General features: G+C 42.8%; 1 protein-coding gene across 3 annotated transcripts in view; it reads right to left on the minus strand.

Annotated features, from left to right (window-relative positions):
- COP1 (COP1 E3 ubiquitin ligase) overlaps positions 1-22,475 on the minus strand; it is a 134,205-nt gene that overhangs the window by 81,978 nt on the left and 29,752 nt on the right. For all 3 annotated transcript variants that reach the window (XM_069862616.1, XM_069862615.1, XM_069862617.1), the window contains exons 9-11: positions 17,902-17,959; positions 14,198-14,312; positions 10,340-10,475 (exon numbers count right to left, since the gene is read on the minus strand). In XM_069862616.1, coding sequence (XP_069718717.1) covers positions 10,340-10,475; positions 14,198-14,312; positions 17,902-17,959 — 309 coding nt within the window. The remainder of the gene's footprint in view (positions 1-10,339; positions 10,476-14,197; positions 14,313-17,901; positions 17,960-22,475) is intronic.

Raw genomic sequence — 22,475 nt, forward strand, 5'->3', positions numbered from 1 at the left:
CTGATGTAACATCTGTGGATGCTGGGAGACCACGAGAGGTAAACTCGGGCAGTGACCAGGCTGGCATGCTCTGTGATCTCCTGCAGGGACAGCACAGGGCCAGATGCCTTCCAAGTCAACCCTGAGGCAGCTCCCACGGTACAGGGAATTGCAGTTTGAAATGCCCTGGGGCCAGGCAGGAGGACACCAGCCCAGCAAGTTTCCATGAGAAACAGGTACGTGCTACATCTGCTCCTTCACATCAGGAGAAGGGGAGGGTGCATGCAACTATATTTGCCTTTAACAGCATCACTAGTTACGATTAAAGAAAGGTCTGCAGCCAACTGCTCCTCTTCCCATACACACACTCCACAATTGCTACTGTCATCAGAAATGCCTCAGCCCTGCTTTGGTGATGAGATCTGTGACCGTAGGAGTTGCCATTTCCACACAGAGGATGACTCAGTCCTTCTCATTAGACTAATACACACACATATGTATTTCTCCTTGAACATAGCAAAGCCTTTCAATTCTATTTCCACCTAATATGGTGTTGCTTCTCTTTCTGTATATCTAAACAGAACTCCTATCTCACCATGCCCCCATATTTAGTTACAACACGAGTATATTGTTCCCAGTTTTGCGAGACTCAATCGGTGGGAGGAAGGAAAGAAAACAGCAGCTTTTGCTCTTCACTTACATTTCCTTAAATTATTTCTCACCCTGCACTTCACTCCCTGGCCTCCGAGGGACATCCTGTCACTTCTAACAATCCCAAGTCCCACCACGTTGCCCACCTCCAATGACCATTGCCAGGCATCAAAGTGAAGGCTTAGAAATTTAGGTTACAACTCAACATCACAACCACCACTGCAAGACTGTTCAGCACCTGGGACCAATACAGAAATTGGTATTAATATCACATACCTGAGAGACTGCTTTTACAGCAGACTGATAGTTTAAGGCGAAGTAATTAGTGCCACTAAGCCTGCACCAGCATATTAATTTGTCGTTTTTTAAAACAAAGCTATATTCAGGCACGGGAAGCTGCTATTGCAGCACTTAGATTTTGTGCTCCATCAACTCGAAGTCTATATTTTGTCACAAAGGCTACTGAGACAAAGCATGTGATATTTCAGTATCAAAAGATTGTTTTGCTAGAGCTGTAAGTGCCTGAAACAATTTTTTTATTTTTAAATAAAGCAACAGTTGCATTTGTCACTCCTTAGTTTAGAGCACCACCTAAATAAGGTCACTGTTGCTATCCTGAATTCTTTAACCTGTGCCAGAGGGACAAGGACAGACCACAGCTGGTTGAATATGTTCATAGAATCATGCAGTGGTTTGGGTTGGAAGGGATCTTAAAGCCCATCCAGTTCCTCTGCAGAGGCTGCCCAGGGAGGTAGTGGAGTCCCCATCCCTGAAGGGGTTTAAAAGATGGGCAGATGAAGTGCTCAGGGATATGATTTAGTAGTGGACAGGTACGGTTGGACTTGATGATCTCAAAGGTCTTTTCCAACCTAGGGATTCTACAATTCTGTGATAACAGCTCACTGAAGCCTGCACTGCAGAGAGGAGGATGGTTCTCAGCACCAGGATCCCTCGGGAAGACATCTCTGCAGTCATGCTTTCAGTAGCTTTCCCACAGCCACAAGTAGCCTGGTTTTATTTTGCTTCATCTGAAGAAAAGCATGAAAAGGTACCAAGCTGACAGAGTAATGTCATTAGCCAAGTTCCAGGTCCACTTTATGCTTACAAAATTCCTTTTAAGTGCAATGAAATGCCACCAGTTCTAATAGAGACAGCTTGTGTAAAGGAGAATATTAAGTCTGAATTGAGGAGGGCTTGGCGGGGTTAGTTCCACCTCAGAGCTCTGAAATCAAACCCAATAGAGCTACTTTCATGCTTTGTCATCGCTAGATAAAACAGAGAACATATTCTGCCATGAGAGATGAATTGTTTCCTGCAATAGCTCAGCTTTCATAACCAGGATTCTCTCTACTTTGGGGGGGCAGAAGGGGAAGTGACCCTGAACTTCATCTCCTCTAAATACAACCCAAAATCTCTCAGGAAGGCATAGCAGACTTTGAGTCTTGTCTGTGAGACTCTGTAGCTGGAGACATCCTGTTCTGCTGCATAAGTGTTTTTCATCCACGTATTCAGGGGAACCTGGCTTAATTAGCACTAATGATGAGAAAACCTATGGGGAACTACTGAATTTTGCAAGCAACTGAACATAAAGCATATTGATAAAAAGGCTCTTTACTGCTAGGCGATGCTCTTCTGCATGCTGAGGAGGAGATGACGCCAGTCCCAGGGTTTATACACCAGATACAGAAGCACAATGAGCCAAAGCCACTGCAAACAATTATCGTGCAGCTTAATGAGGGTTCGATTCAGTTTTTCCACAAACACCACTTTAAATAAGCAAGAGGAGGGAAAAGGCAACTAAAATGCCAACAGTTCAATGTAGAACATTCCAACGTTTCTTAGGCCCTCTTTAACATTCAAGCCACGTTATCAGTCTGCCTGCTGCAGCCTTTCGGGTTCCTTTTGGGTAGCACCTGTACAGCTGATAACCACAATCTGCTGGTTCTCCCAGTTGGGCTGATACAGACTAGGCTGCAAACAACTCCGGCAGTAGCAGGGGCACAGCCTCAACGCTACAAAATACCACAGCGGAAGAGAGTTTAAATCTCCAAACATGCTCAGCTGTCTTCTTTCTACACTGAAGGCTTGGGAAACGTTACCAGAAGTGAAGGTGGCAGCCTCAGCCAAAGCTGCACGTGGAGCAGATATGAGGGAGGAAACCCTGCTCCACACCAAGTTGCAAGGCCATCACATTTATTACTACACCAACAAGGATTCTGTTTCTTCAAAAGCGAGCATGGCAACTGCAGACAGAGCCAAAGAGGCCAAGGAACAAGTGTATCTGAAAGAGCTCGGGGAAATTCCCCCAACATCAGGACCAAACACAGCCCATCCATGGTCTCAAGTGATTCCTCCGTGACTTAGCTTCCCACCTTGCCAGAGGTCCCACTTCTTAGAACAAATCGGCACCCACCCTGGCATCCCAGCACACAGCTTGCTGTATTATTACCCCGAGCGTCCCAATCTGGCTGGCCCTGCCATCAGCTCTTCTGCCAGAGCAGAAGCATCGGGAGGCGCAGCTGGACACGGTGACCTCTGTAGTCACCAGCTCAAGCCAACAGGCACCGTCAGCCAGGGAACGAGCCTTCATAAAGATCTCTGTACACTGCACATGAGCCACTGCAAGGAGCCAAAACCCAGGCTGGAGCAATTAACTCTGACGGTCCTGCTGCCTGGTGATGATGGAACAAGGTTAAACCACTATTTGAAAACTGCCAAATCTGTTTCAAGAGACTGTTTTGATGGCATTTGTAATCTTTTCTGTTCAGTGTTTTCTAAGCTATCCTCATTTAACTCCCCTAGATAAAGTATAGTACTGATGAATGCCCTTCATCTCACAGCTTCATATGCAGAATATCTTGATCTTACCTCCACCTTCATTTGCACAAATGTATAGATGCTCTCGTATCTAATCCTGTGAGAAGCATCACTTCATGACTGACTTTACAGAACACCTATGCCATACATAAATCCAATACATCTGTCTCAGACTCTGTATTTATTAATACAGAGAACATTAATAATCATTAGATCAAGTCTCTTCTCTTCTGTGAGCTGCTCATAAGGTTTTTCTCAGAACCTTGTGAGCCCAAACCATACATCTTTGCATGCCTTAACAGACCACCTATATACGTATATTTTTTCCAGCTATCAACCATTTAGCACATAAACTCCTGTAGGTAGCAAGGAAGGAACAAACACAAAAATCCAAAGGCACACCAATGCTTTGCAGATAACCACCTTCTAGCAAATTCAGGCATTTCCAACAAATACGGCTACATAATTATAAGAACACTGTAATAAGCTACATGTTCTCCATGTTCTATTATTAAACAGGCTTGTTTCTTCAAGCAGACACAAAAATTCACTGTATTGACAATGTTGAAAGAAAACTATAAAATGGGGAGGGGGGTGGGTGGGCAGACTTAAGGGAAATCTGTCTTTGCCTTTTACTGACGCTGCTGGCATGAAATTTCTGCCTATAAGTTACTGTGAAACCACTGTTTTCAGGGCTTGCAAGTCCAGTTCCTGAGGCCAAGACACAGTATTGCCACCTGATGATGGCCACTATTGCCTGAACATCAGGAGGAACAGAAGCGTCTGCTTCCTGCAGCCTCTCAGAAAGCATTTTTGTCTGGATCAATCCGGAAGGGGGGGATGCAATGATACAGCACCAACTTCCACATGCTGCCACACTCCTACCCCAAATATTAATCTCTAAAATCATTCTTGACACTACAGCATCTGTTTTTTATTTCCATGCTGCCATGAAGCTTCTCTTAAAAAAAAAAAAAAAAGCCCAGTCTCATTCTAATAAATACAATCCTGTTTAAATTAATCCCCATTTTTAAGTTGGGGATCATAAATCACGTAGAAAGCGAACGTCACTTTGCTCTACATATGGCAAATCCACATTAAGGACATTCCTTCTCCTTAAAATCTTAAGGCCGAAGGAAGATGCCTGTCAGAATATCGAGGACAGAACCTCAGGGCTTTAACAAGCTGATTGTGCACCTTTATTACAGGAACACAGTCCCCAAGGCTTGGAGGTCTCAATTCCAATACTCTGCTCAGAGCAGGGGCAGCTCTTTGGTCATACCAGGTTGTTCAGGGCGTTTCTCCAGCCAGATCTTGAATACCTCCAAGGATGGAGCCAGCACGACCTTTTGGGGAAGCCTGTTCCAGCACTGGACTGCCCAGTGCTGCAGACAATGACCACTACACAATGTTGGCCAAAAAAACTTAAATTAAAAACCTCACCTAATTGTCTGCAGATGGAGACAGGTCTGAAGCACTAAGAGGGCTTAATAGGAAAAAGATCTTCGTATTAACAAATAGTCTGAAATTACTAGGAAAAAAAATGAGGTCCCAAGAGCTGTCATGCAAATTCCATTCGTTAACATCTCTACTTCAAACCATATAAAATGTTACCCCCAAAGTGAAAGCTTACGTTGTGTAAGAATATCCTTCTCTCTCTGCAGCATCACTGCAGTCATCAGAAGGTTTGTTTTTCTGGTCAAGACTGGAGATGTGAGCAGACATGCTCTTCTGTGGTTTCCGAGTCCCTCAAAGTCCCAACAGCCCATCCTGGGGACTAGGAGGGCTACGTAACAGTTCAGAGTATCTCTGAACTCTGAATTTGGAGATCTGGGCTGACATCTGTATGAGCCCTCTGCACGGCACATGACATTTAGCTTCTGCTCAAGGGATCCAGATCACAATGATGTACTAGGAAATGTACCAGTTCTGCACTCCCGAGAAAAAGGAAAAGAAAATAAGGAAAAGGCTCTGTACTTCACTCAGTTCTAATTAAACAAAATGCCATTTCAGCCCTAGGCAACTTCTGGTCCGTGGACCAAAACCTCAGATAAAGTAAGGTAAGAGAACCACCACAGCAGAGGCACAAACTTCAAGTAGGTTCAGGACATTGCACTTCAAGTTTCCTCAGCCACTTTGCAGTTCACGTATCTAAGTATTTCTTTCTCCTTTCCAGTTGTGGGAATGGTCCAAGTAAGACTGATCCATCCACAGTTTTGAGCTGCCACTTGTAAATAAGAGTCCATTTAAAAATGATCGATTTCACGGACTACAAGAAAAATTTAGCCCTCCTCATTTCTCATCTTCAAGGAGTACCATCTACCGTACTCTAAAACATAATCTTGTGAAGGATAAACCCACTTACACTTCTTCCATTTATCTTTACCACCAAGATAAAAGCATTGCTGGTCACAAACTTAATGAAATGGCTCATCTAATCCTAGCCAGCCCAGGGCATTAAAACAAAAAAGGGGAAAATGGGCTTGTTATGGTGGACATGGGACTAAAAGGTATCTTGTAAAGTCTGGATCTGAGAATTTATATGGGTAAGTAATTGTAGCTCAAAGTAAAAAGGGAATAAAAAATAGAATGGTTCATTGAACAGATGGAACACATGCTCCTAACGGATGTTTTTATTTCTAACCTCACCTTCAAAGAAAGGATTTCAGGTCACGTAATTGAAGGGGTCAAGGAAAAAAACCAAACAACCCACAATCTTGAAACCAACTTAATTGTACTATTTGAATGCTACAAGAAACCTCTTCATATCTTCTTCAATATTTACAGGCAACGGAATAATAAGCAAAAAGAGAATAACAGACCCCAAAGATAAGATCCAGGTTTTGAACACTATCTCAAGATTCAACAGATGAGCTGAGGAAGGCTTCAGCAGCCAAACTCCAACTTGTTTCTTTCTCCCTCTGTAAATCATTATGCCTTTAGATAAATGCAGCTAGTCTTAGCTACCCAACCCCCTTTGGACCTCTTGGAGGAAAGGTAAACAAACCTAGAAGAATCTGAAGTCTGACAAACCCCACACCATTTGCCCCCACACCTCAGGCCCTCTGGGACAGATACACTCATGTCTCCACCAGCCCTGGGAACCACCAAGCAGGGAAAACCAGCTTCCTGGTACCCAGGTTTCCAACAGACATCTTGCTGGAGGCTGTTTATTGGATTTTTCTGTTCTTTTTTTAAAATATGAAAGACTGCCACAGTTATTCTCTGAAGGCCTCTGACAGTGCTAAAGCAATTTTCTACATAAATCATTGTAATGCTAACGCTGCAGTTTACAGACTCATCTTTAAAAGAAAGTCTTTACTACTTACTGCACAGCAAATGGAGAGAAGAAAGTTTAGCTCTGACGACTGCTCTGTCTGGGGGCATAATAAATGGAAAATTTATTTCTTTGCCCAATTCTAAGACTTAATATTCTTGTGAAAACCATGTAAATACTTTGTACTTATGAGGACTGAGTGCATAAGAAAACCATTTAGCATATCGATACGTGTACACTCACACTGCAAGCATGCTGAGAGCCCCCAAAATGCTAAAGCAAACCGGAGCTATTAGCAATTGCAAAGCCTTGAATGTGTTCTCACCAAACATCTTTCTCAGTTAATCTGTTTTTCTTGAAGGAAGCAAGAAGAAAAAAAGGACCGAGGGTTGTAAATTTTGCTTGTGAGCATGTTTCTAAGCAAGGAAAAGAAGCTCTCTCTCACCAGGCTTACGATCCCGCTGTGTGCACCTTCCCAAATGAGACCGTAAGCCTGTGATGGATGATGCAGGGCTCGGGTGCCATCCATCCCCTCAGCCCTGCCTGCACCGCAACCAACGGCTGCCACCGTGCGGATGCTGCACGGCCACCAGCCCAGCACGGGGCCCTCGGGCAAGCTCCCTGCCAGGCTGAGGAACCCTGGAAGCAGACAGCAGTGCAGCAGCTTGTCCCTTCATCCCAGAAGGCAACTGTAGCTTTTCTTAATATTGCACGGGAATTTTTATAGCAGTACAGCCTACGCAATGTTGTTCGTGCTCTTTATGAGTCCTCCAGAACAATAAATGTGCTTGTGTCGAGGTGCTCAGGCGAGCACTGCTGCTGCTCAGTTCCAGGCTTTTCCCCCCCCGCTTATATACAATCTTTAATCACACTTTCCACCCTGTTACCATAAACCTAGTTTGTGGGGGTTTGCAGGTAAGGAACATATTCACAGAATCATAGAATCACCAGGTTGGAAGAGACCTACCAGATCATCAAGTCCAACCGTTCCTATCAAACACTAAACCATGTCCCTCAGCGCCTCGTCCACCTGTCCCTTAAACCCCTTCAGGGAAGGTGACTCAACCCCCTCCCTGGGCAGCCTGTTCCAGTGCCTCCTTTGCAAACAAAGCTATTACATCTTAAAAACTCTTTGTTTAAGCCAGGCAACCTTTGGGAGGCCAGTGTGTGAGTTCCGTGTAGGGTTAAAGCAATGCAAACCAAACTCTCCTGTTTTCTGTCCATTTGTAACAGCAGTTTATTTTTTTTTTAAATAAAAACTAGATGAAGTACAAAGAAATGTAACTTCCAGTCAATTCTACTTTTATTCTTACATACACTTAAAACATCCCTTTCGGAAAAATTGTAGGATTCCTTACTTATTAACCTTATATCTGCTTTGTATTTAAATGCATTTATCTCAACACCTAAGCAGCAAGAATTACTTCTGGTCAGTATTTCATCAGTGTTTCCAACAGCACCCCGGGACCACCTGCAGAAGTCCGGGCAGTCAGCCAGAAAGTAAAACTTTTCACAGCATTTCACTAGGTTAAAAAGCTTTTTAAAGTACCCGGATAACTAATTTGGCCCATTTGTGGGTACCTAAACACTGCTCTGCTATTTTAAGCTGCCATTACAGAAACACCACCTCATTTAGCCTCCCAGACTCTGAATCCGAGTCTATTAATTCAGATGAAGAACAGTGAACACAGTGTGCTGGCCAAAGTATATTACATGTAAACTCTTGATTAACAAATTCAAACTTCGAAGGAACTGTTTGGACAGCCAGAAGCTAAAGATTTACAGCAGCAGCAAACACCACACCCTGCTTTACCAAAGCACTTAAGGGCATGCTCAGAGGTGACCAGTCTTACTCAGCCCACATGCTAAACCACCTAACAATTTCATCAATGCTTTGCTAAATAAAAAGTACAAGCGATGGAGAACATTGACTTGGAAGCCAAGTTCTTTTTCAGTTAAATGCATGTAACTCCTGCTTCTAGCACTGCCTTGGAGGGAGGCCCCACGGTACTTCCATTCTAATAACACTAACACACATACTTTCCAAACATATATTTTGCCCAAGAATTATAAAGCCTTCAAAATGAGCGCAAGATTTACTGCCCTTCCAGCATTTTCTAGCCGAATGCCACAAAAATGCTGCTCTTGCAGAAAGCCAAGGAGAAGAAAGGGCAAAGGAGCAAAATCCAATCCATGCTGAAGTTGGTAGCTGAGGAAGTTTGTCTATGTTGCAGTGAGATTCCCATCTGCATTTCATTGCAGCTGGTGTGAACCCAATCAGCGCAGGTTAAATATACGTCAGATCAGTGATTATTGTGTTCTGACCTCCGTGGCTAAGTCGGACATTAGACATTCCTGCTACATATTGCAGCAGTTAAGGAATCAATGCTGCTTTTAAAAAATATATATGTTCTATGCTACACGTGCCTCCATTTCTTCACACAGCACAAATTTCTTGGGGTCTTAAAAACCTTCAAGCTGTCACTCTCCACACGGCCCCTTCCTAGGGCACTGGAGCAAGACTCAGAAAATCCAAGTTCAAGTCAGTATGTCATTGTCATGCTTCATTCAAGAGCTCAGCTATGGCCACTTTGGACATCCTGCTCCCCGTGTATGAAATAAAGACAATAGCACTTCCCTCCTTCAAAAGGTTGCTGTGAACAAATTCAAATTTGTGAAATGGGCCTCTAAGAAGTTGACGAGTCCCACATTTATGTCATGTAGAAATGATTTCCCAATTAACACGTTGCACCACTTTTCTACCACCAGCAGCTCTAAATAAGCTACCACAGACAAATCCAGTCCCCCATGGTATATTCCCTCAGCTGCTGAAAACAGTTTTAGGTTGGGGCTGTTGGCCAGTCCCAGCCTCTCCCTGTCTCACGTGCTTTCTTCAGCCTGATCCCTGAAGGAGCTGGTTTATGGAGCAATGAACAAACTGTTGAAAGACAAACCGACAGCATCTCACCAGCTTAAGTGTCCAAACTGGTCTGTAGGAGGCCCAGGTGAGCTTCAGCAGCAGTGCACAGGACAGGACCATCCCACACAGCAGAGGATACAGGGTTGCTAGCAAGAATGGAGCTGTTGAGTTGGCTTTACCACAGCCACGCCCTCACTAGTGTTCACCACCATAAATAGAGCTTTCAGTGCTCAAGAGTTCAACAATCACAGTTACAAACAACTCAGCCAATTAGTATTTGACATTACAACTGGATCTACCAACAACCTTTAAAATCACAACTACCAGCACCAAACAAGATGGATGTTTCTTAAAATGCTAGAACTGCGTAACTGTTAATGCATCTACACTAATGTGAAGAAGAGTGAGCCTACAAAAGGCTTCATGCTTTACCACAGCAGCTCCAGATACTCAATGGCATCTCAAAGGTTCTGCATCCAGTCTTGCCCAACATCAATGGGAATAAGAGGTATTACTGGAGTACCTGAAAGCCTCTGCAGGTCAATGATAATCACACACTCATAAAGCAATTTTCAGGACGCGACTGTGATGTGTTATATATGTACAGACCATAACTTGTTTTGTAAGGGCTATTAACTCGGCGTCAGCAGCCTGTATCAGCATGAGACGCTCTGTCAGAGCGCACTCTGCCTTACCTGGATACGATGCTGGAGCCATTGTAGAGGTCACTGGCGTAAGACAGTGTTGCCAGAGGTCGGACAGAATTGTAGCGCGTGAACTTGGATAGGCACTCCTGAAACTCATCCAGCTGGCTTGTGGTTCTGCTGTCATCTAGGGAGAGGCAGCAGAAACAGAGTAAGGTAAACTCAACAGCAAACAAACCTCAAGATGTACGTCTTCACATGATGCTAAGTCTGCTTGTTATTTGGGGAGAAGTCTTGGTCAAAAACAGGCTCTCTCTCACCTCCAGCATTCCCTGAAGGCAATATGATTTTTCAGAGCATAAATTAAGTCTTTCCTCTGCAATGCTGGGTAAATCTACTGCGCTGAGAACCTGCCTAGAGATCACAAATACAGCTTTCCTGGTAGATAAGCTCATTTATTTTATTCAAATTCAGAGCCCATGGGCCATATAGTTTATTAAGCATATCAAAATGCACTGTGAAATATATGTCTAGTTTCCTATGGAGGTGAAAGTATATTCCTTCCCCTGTACATTTGGTGTCAATGACATTCAAAATACTTTCAGAAGAAAATATTTGTGTTGTTACTCCAAAAGCTAAGAGCTAAGAGAGAGCTGTTTCAGGGCTGGAGAAGGAAGACAAGCATGAAACCTGAAGGCTCCCAGTAGTACAAGTTTTCTGCAAATTATGACCTTCAGTAGACAAGATGAAATTGAGCCAGCATGAATAATAATGATAAATATTCTGTGGGAAACGGATAAGTTTACTACAAAAGTTGAAACAAAAGCGCAACGTAGATAGCTGGAAGTTGTTCCCAGATTCCCAGAAGTTCCAGTTTTTCTTGGCATAAACAGAGTTTTATGCAGATAATTTTAAAATTTAGTATGTCCTAAATAAGGAAAAAATCCTAAGTAACAGTGATGCCGCACAGGCAAGACAGTCTCCCTAACAGGATCACACATCAGCAGTGAAACATTAGGCAGAGCCACCAGGCTTTGTCAACAACCCCCAGAATTTGCAGCAATCCTCCCTTTCCTCCTCAACCGCCTCCAGTGTTCTCTCTCTTTTTTTGCACCAGGTCAGTGTAAAGGAATACAGCTTTTTACAAGGGTGTGGAGCAATAGGACGAGGGGGAAGGGCTTTAGATTGGAAGGGAGAAGATTTAGATTAGACATTAGGAAGAATTTCTTCAGGATGAGGGTAGGGAGACCCTAGCCCAGGTTGCCCAGAGCAGTGGTGGCTGCCCCACCCCTGGAGGTGTTCAAGGCCAGGTTGGATGGGGCTTGGAGCCCCTGATCCAGTGGGAGGAGTTCCTGCCCATGGCAGGGGGTGGGACTGGATGGGCTTTGAGGTCCTTTCTAACACAAACCACTCTGATTCTACGGCTACAGCACCTTGGTCACAGGTTGTCTAGTGTGCAACCCAAATCACTGCACACCTCGGCTCTGTTAAACCACAGCATCCACTGCAGCAGCAGAGAAACCACACACAACTCACAGCTGAGATCCGATTCCACCCCCTAGTTAAGGTACTCTTATCTGTTTCCTTATCAGCAGCATAAGGAAACAAAGCTCCACTTATTAAAAAGCTTTGGAAGTACAGGGGTAAAAGAAATGAAAAGGTGGATCTATAAAAGCAAAACAGAGCTGTAATTTCTTGTAGGAAAACACAGAGAAAATAATCACTTTCTGCACTCTGGTAATTCCTTGCCATCAGAAATTATCACCTTGCTCTATGTTTGTAAAGCATTTTGATGTGTCCCTCACATGCTATTAATGTTTGATCGTACAAGAGAACAGCGCAGGCTAGTAATTATCGTGTTTAAGAGTACTAGCACACGCATTACCCATGTCAGACAGATCAAAAGGGGCAATGTGAACAAAGCCCTGCTCCAAATTGAAATCATCAGCCCCTGACCACTACAGGAAAGCTCGAGAAGAAGCAGGTAAACATCACCCATGTTTTTCAAAGACAGTTTCCTCCTTCGACACCTTGATAGGAACAAATAGGTGCCACTCTGCCATTTCCCTCAGAGATCAAGCACATACTCTGACTATAATTTATTTCGGATCTGCGCTCAGAAGACTGAATGTTATTTCTTGAGATACTTCCCCTGTCAAAGCGCAAGGCCATTTTCTAATTACAGTTATATTATGGCTAAGCTCCTACTAGAACAGTCACAGGCACCTCTTGCAAAAAAAGCTTTAAATCCACATTAAATCCTATTTTAAATGTGTCAAAAAGCAGGAATAACTTAACAGGAGAAAATGAAATCAAGTATCACAGGTTATCCCATATTTAGGAAAAAAACCACACTTGCAAATCCTCTGCTCTTGGTGCGGCTGACACATATGAATATGTTTCACCACATTCATATTTATAGTTCCAATTATGAAGAAAAGCTGTCTTCTAGACTGGAATGCTGGGAAGAGCCTCATTTGTTATCCTGGTTAATAAACATTATTTTAACATAAACACCGTTTCGCATCACCAAGTTAGCGCTGCACGAGAACAGCTGCGAGCAGGGAAGTACCGCAGCGTGCAAGGCAATCGCTCGCACTTCACAGGAAGCCGGCCGGGCGCACATAACCCGCTCCTCCGACCTTCCAGCTCCCAAAGCGCCTCTCGGCGCGCTGCACGCCTTGTTAAAAGGATTTTGCTGCGTGTGGCGAGAACTGAGTCTGTCACTGCTCTGAAGCGGGTAGAAGATGGAGACATTTTTAAGAGTGAGCTCCCCTAAAACACATTGCAGCCTTTAAACTTAAAGCTTATTTGTATTTTCAATTAATAAATAAAAACGAGTCTTGATTATTTTTTTCTTTCAAGTGCATAAAACAAACTAAATCCACCGAGGGGGGAAAAAAGCAGAAAGCCCAGCTCTCTTGCCAATCTGTGTCTTGGGAAGCTGGTCCTTGCTTTCCAAGGCTACAAGTAAAGATATTCCACGGCAGCAAACTCCACCTGGCTTCCCCTTGTCCCTACGGGGTCTCTCCTGTCCCCGGAGGGCTGGCTGCTCCTTGATGCGTCTGTCACTCTTCTTATGAGTTGCAGCTTGGTGCTGCATATCTCTTGCCTGCCAAAGCCTGAAACTTCTTTCTCAAAGCTGGTTTCTTCCCCAGAGGGGCCACAGCGCAACCCTCCCCACCCTCAAGGCACATTCATTTGACCCATTCCTTTCTTGAAAGAATCTTGCCACATAATTAAGAACCATCCATCCACAAGGTAACAATTACTCTAGCAGCTGTCACGCTGTTACTCAATTATGAATGAGGCAATCTCTGCAATTGTGAAAACAGCTTCTAATTCTACAAAACAAGCCTTACATCTAAGGTGTGCCCCATGGGACAAGCTGCTGCACACTCAGCTTCTATACTCCAAGCTATTTGTTAACCAGGACTCAATCTAGACAACAAAGGATAACCTCCAAGTGTCCTATTGCATGCTAAATACAAGAGAATTTATCAATTTATGTTTATACCTCTCTAGTATTGCAACAGCAAATGTTTAACTACTGTCTTTATACCACATCTAGTAGAAAGACAACCCAACCACCGCTTTCAAATATTTGCATCTTGAGAAAAAGCATCAGTGAAATTATTTCTTGTGGGTTAATGCCCTTGACAGTACAGGATTACAAAGCAAAACATGTGCCCCTCCAAAGCAACAGGATTAAATTTGCTAAATTTAGCAACTTCAAAGACTGGTCAAGAAAAGCAAAACAGGATGATCCGAGAAACACATAAATATGTATAGCAACATTCCCACGCAAGGAAGAGGGGAAAGCTGCTCTCAAAAGCGAGCTTTTTCTGAGGACCAAGCACTGTAAGAGGTTAACTGATATCAGAAGGTGAACGCCACACAAGAACTCACCCGAGACACGTGTCATCCTGGTGGAAAAATAGCACTGCTCCAGGTCCTCAAAATGAGCGGTGAGCCGCTTGCGTCGTGAGGCTAGGGTGCTGTTATACCACGGCTGCTTTTTGGTCTGCATGGAGAAGGCAGAACACTTCAGAAAGCTAAAGCCAAGCCTGGGTTTTTCATTTCAGTAGATTTTACCAAGTTATAAACAATTTCTACATTATATATGGAGGATTAGAATTGCAAAGTGACGATAAATGAAGACCTTGCCACTATCAGCAACTATTTTTAGGGTCCTATGTTGCACCCTTCAACCTGACAAAAAAAGAAAAGCATTTTTAGACAGTTCTTGTTTCCTGAATCTGTGCAAATTAACCCATTCCAGCCTCACACACATGACAGACAGTAGCAACCCATGGGGAATCAAATCTTGCATTTATACAGATGGACAGAAGCCAAGGATACTGGGCTTCCAGCTCCACAAATCAAACAGACTTTACAACAAATACTTTGTAGATCCCTGGCAGACAGCTCATTAAAATAAGAAGGGAGTGTTTATTTTAAAGAGTTACGTTACTGAATTATTTCTTTTGAAGCAGCTCAGTAACTCTCCATAAAAGCTAGGCAAATTAAGGGTAGATGGAGAAGACATCATCAAATTCAAAGGTTAACTGACAAAAAGTCTGTGAAACTCATCATTAAAGGCATTTCCCAACCTACCCAAGCAGTGAGAGGTAGAAGCAAAGGACTGAAACTACATAAGCAAGCTCTTCTCCTGAAGTAACAGAGAATACAGTACTTCTCATTTTAATCACTTGTGAGGAAAAGGAACCAATTTCTCTACTACACGTGCAGCATGAAGAGCACCTTGCTTTAGTTTATATTTAACAAGCTTCACATAGAGCACCCTCGAAGCTAATGGGAAAAGCTTAGAAGATTTGAGAACCAAGCTCCTTAATGAACACCATCCCTGACCACGTACAAGGTCCATAACGCCACTCAATGACACCAACAAACCCCCCTGCGTACAACTCCTTCAATCCACGCAGAGCAGGCAGACCTCATTACAGCCATCAAGCAACCAACAGGAAGAAACTGAGTTCAGGGCCCACTCAGCCTCTCCTTACATCTGTACAAACAGTAATTCAGCATTTTGGGGAAAATGCAAGCCCCACCCAACAGAAGTTCCAGCTGCTGCTTCCTGCGCGAGTTCCCTGGCTGTACGTTGACATCGTGACTCACACTTCCACATTGACAGCACCTATGGTCTATGCAGCTCGTTTCATCTCAAAAGCAACTCCAGTTTCAACGCACAGCTAGAACACTGGAAAGCACTCCTACATCAACACCTCTTCCCTACAATTTCCTAAAATGTCACAGCTTTAAGAAATTCTTAACAAAACTCTTTGACAGCGCCTTCCTATTAAGTCTGTGTGCCAGCCTGCAAGGGCTCCAGCCTCTCAGCACATCAGGAGTGATTAGGGCTCAACGCAACTTCAAGCACTGAAGAGCAATCACTTCAGTCTCAAGACAAACTGCCTGCGACATGATGAGCGATATAACCCAATCCCAAGTCTCATCTGCTAGATGAGCCCAGGCCACATGGAGACGGAATCAGCTATAGCGTTTGCCTGCTGTGCGATACACCTGCCAGGGCTCCGGGGGAAGATCCCGCTGGAGCAGGTCTCAGGCTGGCACGTGGTAGCCCAGGTGCACTGGGAATCAATCTGCACGAGCCCACCTTCATCAGCTCCTCCCCAGCTAAGCATTAAAACTGATCATGTTTTACCAAAACATCTATTGAGATTCTACCAAGTTTGCTCCTTGGTTAAACAACGCTGGGAAACAGGAGTTAAAAAATAAGCAAAACAGAGAGAAAACAGATCCTCGCAATTTTATTCAACTGCTAAAGGTACTACAGTTGTCCTAGTCAAAGACATTAGCTAGGATTGCTTTGTTATCAAGAGCAATTTTACTGTCTGAAATCCATTAAGTGCTGTGAAGAGTCACCTAACAACTGTGGAAGACCTTCACAGCTACAAAACACGTGCCTTATTTCTAGCAGAAAAGCATTGCCACTAAACATTACCTGCAGAACTCCCCAGGGCCTATGTGACTTGTCCACTACCTACTTCCGAAGTTCAGCTTCTAGGAAACTATCCTTTTTTGCAATATATAAATTCTTCCTTAAGAACATGTTCGTGAGCAATGCAAGAAGTAATTATATTGAGAAAGACAACTACGCTGCTCATCCTAGCGTGGCTCTTCACTGCCAGCAGTGCCCAATCTATGATTTTTGCCATGGCTGTCAATTAGAAAAAAAGCACAATTGAATTTATATTCCTCAAACTCTTTTAATGGTAAAGTCTTGCTGAAATTAGACTACCTTTGAATGAAGGGTATTACTTCAACAGTTCTCCTTCAGCTCCCCATCCAAACATATATTAAAGTTTAATATGAAAATATGCGCTAGGCAATACAGATCCTGCACTCTTGAGGACAAAAAAAAATTGCATTTGAGGACAAAAAAAGATTATTCTCACACAAATAAGGCTGTCATACAGAATGACTAGAAAGTCTAGCTTGTTTGTTTTGTGTGCTTACCAGTGGTAACAGCTATGCTAATAATTTTGTCTTTGAAATAGAAAGATAAGCACAGAGACAAGCAGTGTCAACAGAGAACAAACAGTACACCCTATCAGACAGAACATAAGATCTCCACCCACATTTTACTTGCCCTCTGAAGTGATGTAAAGCCACAATTCTTTGTTCAAGCAGAAATCTCCCAGACCACAGTAGCAGGGAAGACAAGCATTTTGGCAGAGATCACTAGTGGGAAATTTCTAATTACTAATTATTTGCAAAGCTATAAACCCAAGAGCCTGCACATACACATTACAAGAATCAGTCCAAAATTCAGGTGGTTCTTCTTTGTATCAGTTACTCCATTAAATAAGGTTCAACAGCACTTCAGCTTGATTTCCCAGCTTGATAAGGTTGTGTGCCATGGATGGTCCACCACCAGCAGAGAGCACCAAAGGGACAACCTGGAGTGTAACCAACAGTCTTTCTGTCTAAATCAAAACCATTTAACCCTTACAAAGCTGTGAGCTAGGTCTAATGTCATCATCCCAGTCCAGCCAACGACAGCAGTGCTGTTTGGCAGTCGATCTGCCCTGCAGATCAGTTTGGAGGCTGCCTGCCAAGCAGCTTCACTGTGTTTTCTGTATATTCACAACTTTTCACTCTCTACATGAATTTGTAGAACAGTCTGTAAGGCCCTAAATAGGACAAGCTACAAAATGGCTGTACGACAGAAGAATGAACGTTTCTCATTTTTAAAGTCAAGCTCCTTGATCTAAAGCTATTTAAGTCAATGCAAAGAGTCAGGGATTTATTTACCTCCCTTCCCAAATGCTGCTCACTTGAGAGAAGAGATTAAGAGCAAAAACATAACCCCTCTTCCATGGAAGACTGAGATTTGGGATAAAGTCAGATATTGCAATATATTACATCACATTTCTTTGATGGCATCAGTGTGGAGACTCGCAATCATGCACCCTTACCCCTACATTTCTGTAGGCTTGGCTCCTGTTTGTCCATATAACCCTTTAAAAGCATTTGCAAGACTAAAGTTGACTGTAGATGGCCAGAGTCTCTGATCTCTGCCCACACCCCCTACTCCCGTCCCCTGCTGTGCACATGAGTTACCTTACCTGAGAGCTGCCACTGAAGCCTGGAGGCTGGCTGTACTCCGTGGAGTCAATAATACTACTGCAAAACCAAAAGAAACAGTCTGCTTAAATCACTGTACAACAGTCCTTCGCCATTTTTAACCTGTCTGCTGTTCCCCCTTTACATCCTGCAGCACATTTGCCTTTGAAATCCATTTTACAGACAGGGAACACAAGGTTATTTTCTGTTCAGGAAGATTTTTTTTTTTTTCCAGTACAGAGATCTCCTAGAGCAGAATGCTGCCACACAATTATGTGTAGTGCAATCTAATACTTTCTAATTAGAATGAAAAAGCATATCTTTTGTATGAAATATGTAGAAGATATTAAGAAAATAACACGCTACCATGGATTTTCAGTTCCTTAAAAAAACGAGAGAAGTTTATGCTGTGGCATTTGAAATAGTGTTGTGAAGAGAAAAGCAAGAGAAATCAGCATAAGATAGATACTAGTATTCCAAACATCTCTAATGAAACACAAACCAGACATAAGTAATGAAATACAGAAACAAACCAAAAAAGCCTGGCAGCCAGGATTACTATCATTAGAAAACGCTTCACCATATATAGCTACACAGTGCCTCGAATGACAAAACACACCTTAAATCACTGTTTCCAAAACATAGCATACATCTGCAAACTCAACAGCTTTTTAAATTCCAAAACTGCCAGAGGATCTACTGATACCAGCAGAAGGCAGGTGGGTCAGCACTGCCGCACGTATGGGCAAGGTATTTAGCTGTCACAGTAAGGCACCAGAGCCAGATTAAAGGACCCTTATCACTCATATTCAAGCTACTTTCAGGACAAGTAAAGGTTAGTACACAAGAACAGCATTTTAATAATTATGGAGACCACATTGCAAACATCACTGCGATTTGTTAAAAAATATAATTTGCTTGCTACTGCCATGTCATTTGGCTTGGACAGAAGAGAAACTCCGAGTTCGTCGTTCTCCATCTTACTTACGAGGTAACCTTAGATTTAATCACTGATTGGTAAAACAGCAGCTTTCCTTAAAAACCTGCCAGAGGTCCTGGTTTTGTGAAAGACGATTGTCCCTATCGACAGTTAGGTGACAGCTGCCAGAACTGCTGCGTAGACTTGACATCCCTTGTCATAAAGCAGCTGGTCTGGCTGGGACGCTGGTCAGGGCACCTGCAAGCCTAAGCGGGTGAAACAGTGGGACTAGGGCTCAAATAGTTCTCCGAATTTTTTAAAGCTCCCCTGGAGGTGGAGGGAAGTAGAAACAGAGGATGAGAGGTGATTTTGAAGTCTCATCAGTGGCTAACTTGTAAGTTGAGATTGATTGTGCTTCGGTTCCAGGCAAGACGAAAGCTGCAAACCAAGAAAATCTGAAGGATAAAAATCATTACTTGCTGTGAGCTCTTCCAAGGGAGAAAACAGCAGAGCTGTTTCAGGCATGGTCGGGGACAATGAACTTTAAATTAGAATGTGGCCACATGAAATAATGAAACATGTACAGCAGATCCTGCCAGGAACAGCACAAATAAGATGCTCGGCTGGAAAGTGATGAAAAAGTACTCCACTCTGAGACAGGTATAGTGGCAATTAACAGCAAAACACACAGACTTATAGCGTCTGGTCTCGTTTTGCTGCAGGTTGTCTGGTGATGTAAAGCCTTCAAGAGTGGAGACGTCATCTCCCTAACCAGAATGCAAATTCCAAGTCATTTCTGTGCAGTGCCTGTTGCCGAGTTAACTGGCATATGGTTGAATGTTTTTCCTTTTAAAAATAGGAAGCAAATAATCAGAAAATTATGAAAGTTCCCTCTGAATCCTTTTTGAGGAGCTGTAACATTAGGATCAATTAGGAAACTCAGCTCCATTGACATGATGTATTTAAAAACGTGGAACACCACCACAATGGCAGCAACCGGCAGACTTTAAATTGATTTGTTATGCCCTCACAGGAGCACGGGGGTGATTAGAACAAACGGAGGGGAAGGAGATCAGCATTTCGATAACTGAATCGGAGTTACCAAGCAACTAATTTTTAGATCAGAACCCTTCCCCAGAAACTCCTATTAGAGCGATAGTTTGTTACCGCTGTTCCTCCTGAATATGTGGTCACAGAGAAGTCGCTTATTTGTGTCTCCTGTTTGCACCATTTGCTGGGAGCAAAAATAGCACACGTGCCTGCTCAGAAAAACCCTATACAGAACTACTTGTTCTTTTCCTTTATTCTTCCTCTCTTGTTCTCCAATAGTATAGAAACCCAGCAATCTGCAACACCGTAAACAACTGCTGTGCTATTACCCAATTTAATATTTCATCATACCCTGTGCAAGCATAAGAGAAAACACGCGTTTCTTCAAGCCAAGAACGTATCGAACATGATAGCCGAGCTTGTTTTATTGCTAAAGAACTTAGGAAGGAAGATGGAGGAGGCATAGTAATTTCACATTCCGAAGATGTGAAGAACGTGAGGAAAAAAGCTACAAACAATGAAAAGAAACAGAATTAATGAAGCAAGCTTGTGATTCAGAGGAAGCAGATGAATAAGGGCAAGTCACTAGAGACCAGATAAAACCTAATTCCAAAGGATTCTTATTTTCTTGAACTTTAAATTCAAAGGCTAAAGAGAGATTTTCTTCATCTCAGCATGGTTCTCTGATAACCTCGCACCATTTATAATACACATTAGTAAAATTTTATACAATTATATTTCTTCAGGAGGGTGTTTAAGCATGTTAACAAGTTATATTCAATTTAACTATACCATATTAATTCACTGATAAGTTAAAAAGTCTTTGCATGTTTGAAAACGTTTTAACATGGAAGTGAAACCATCTCAAGCTATATTTGTATTTCATTCTTCCCGATTCACGGCAGCTCTGAAATGCATTTTGTAGCTTAAACATTTCAGTTAAGAGCTGGAAAAAAATCAGCATATTTCAAAGCTCCTATCAGCTGTTCTGCAGCAATCTACCCAAGGAGGAATCAAAGTTACAGTTTTTGAGATGCTCTCCAAAACTTATATTTAACGTTGAAAAGTAAAGAAATGAAGTGGTAGGTGTTTTTGGAGCCTGAATTCTGGTAATTCAAACCTATTACTTGACTTACACAAAACTGTCAGGATAGGGCAGGGACAGAACTTACAAGAATCTGGCAACCACCGAAGCCTCTTCAGACATTTCCTTCATACATCGTTCCCTCTTCAACCACTCAAGACTACTACTTCACACAGGAACGTCATTGAGAATCAGAAAAGTGGTGTCCTCGAGCACAGAGAAAAAGGCAGTCCCACATACCTCAGAAAAATCCCTAAATATCCTATTACATCACACTCCTGGCATGTTGTACCACAGGAAAAAACGAGAAGTTCAATATACAGCTACAGTGGAACCAGATAAGCAGAACAGGCAAGAAAAAGCCCACTGTCTCTGTTCCCACCATGGTCTAATCCACCGCCACATCCCAGCAGACCATGGGTGAAACACAAATCCAAAGTCACTGACACGTGGTGGACACTATCGTACATCTTCAAAAGCAAGAACTGAGAATGACTCACCCTAGGATATATTTATTTTATAAATAAAACCACATAAAGGAATAAGAAATTCTCTAAAGGCTGAAACCGGAGTAGGTCTCGTACAGCAGATTTTTCCCTCAACTATTTCACCAAAACTTTTGGGCTTAAAATGTTATTCCAGCTTTCAGCAGATAAAAAAACTTCTTTGGGAGCTTGTTTGTTAGCTTGGCTCAAGTAATAGAGATAAATCTCCACTCAAAAGTACAATCTTCTGTTAAAAAAAGAAATGTTTTTAGGCCTGAAGGCATTCAACGCGTAACAAATTCAGCCCAACCAGTGCTCAAGTTTTCCCCAAGCAGCAGTACCATGAAGCAAACAACAAGCAATCTATTTAACAGCCAATAACCACAAAGCTAGTAGAACCTGACAAGAATCTCATCAGCTTCACAAAACTGCTTCTTGGCAAAACAGCAATAACCCACACCAAAAAATGCACCTGCACCCAAAAAAAAGTTAAACAACCAGTGAAGAGCAGAAAACCAAACCCTGCTCCCATCCATCTTGGCCATATTCCTGTCCTTTCCCTCGGGGCTAGCCAGAGCTTAATAGAAATAAGAGACACTGGCCTCTCTATCCAAAAATAGCATTTAGGTAAGAAATCCCAGTCACTCTTCCTGGGCTCCTTACCAGAGCACTGTATACATATCTCTGCAGGAGTGGAGGGCTGATAATTTTTTTCTACTCGCTTCTGGGCTATTAGGTTTAGAGCTGCTGATAGCAGAAAAGGTACCAGCACATTTTATAACAGAAGGCAACAGTTTAGAGAACTCTACTAGTAAGGAGAGATGATTATTTCATAACATAACTTGGCCCGGTAAAATCAGAACTTTCTTACAACCAGAAAAAATGGCTATCTAAGCAATCTGCTCCAGTTAGAGATGTTCCAGCTCACTGCAGGGGGCTGGACTGGATGACCTTTAAGGTCTCTTCCAACCCAAACCATTCTACGATTCTGTGAAGTAGTGCACTTCAAACCCTGGCACGTGCATTTTGGACACAAGA

The sequence above is a fragment of the Phaenicophaeus curvirostris genome, chromosome 8, assembly GCF_032191515.1.
Source record: "Phaenicophaeus curvirostris isolate KB17595 chromosome 8, BPBGC_Pcur_1.0, whole genome shotgun sequence".
NCBI classification, from domain to species: Eukaryota; Metazoa; Chordata; class Aves; order Cuculiformes; family Cuculidae; genus Phaenicophaeus; species Phaenicophaeus curvirostris.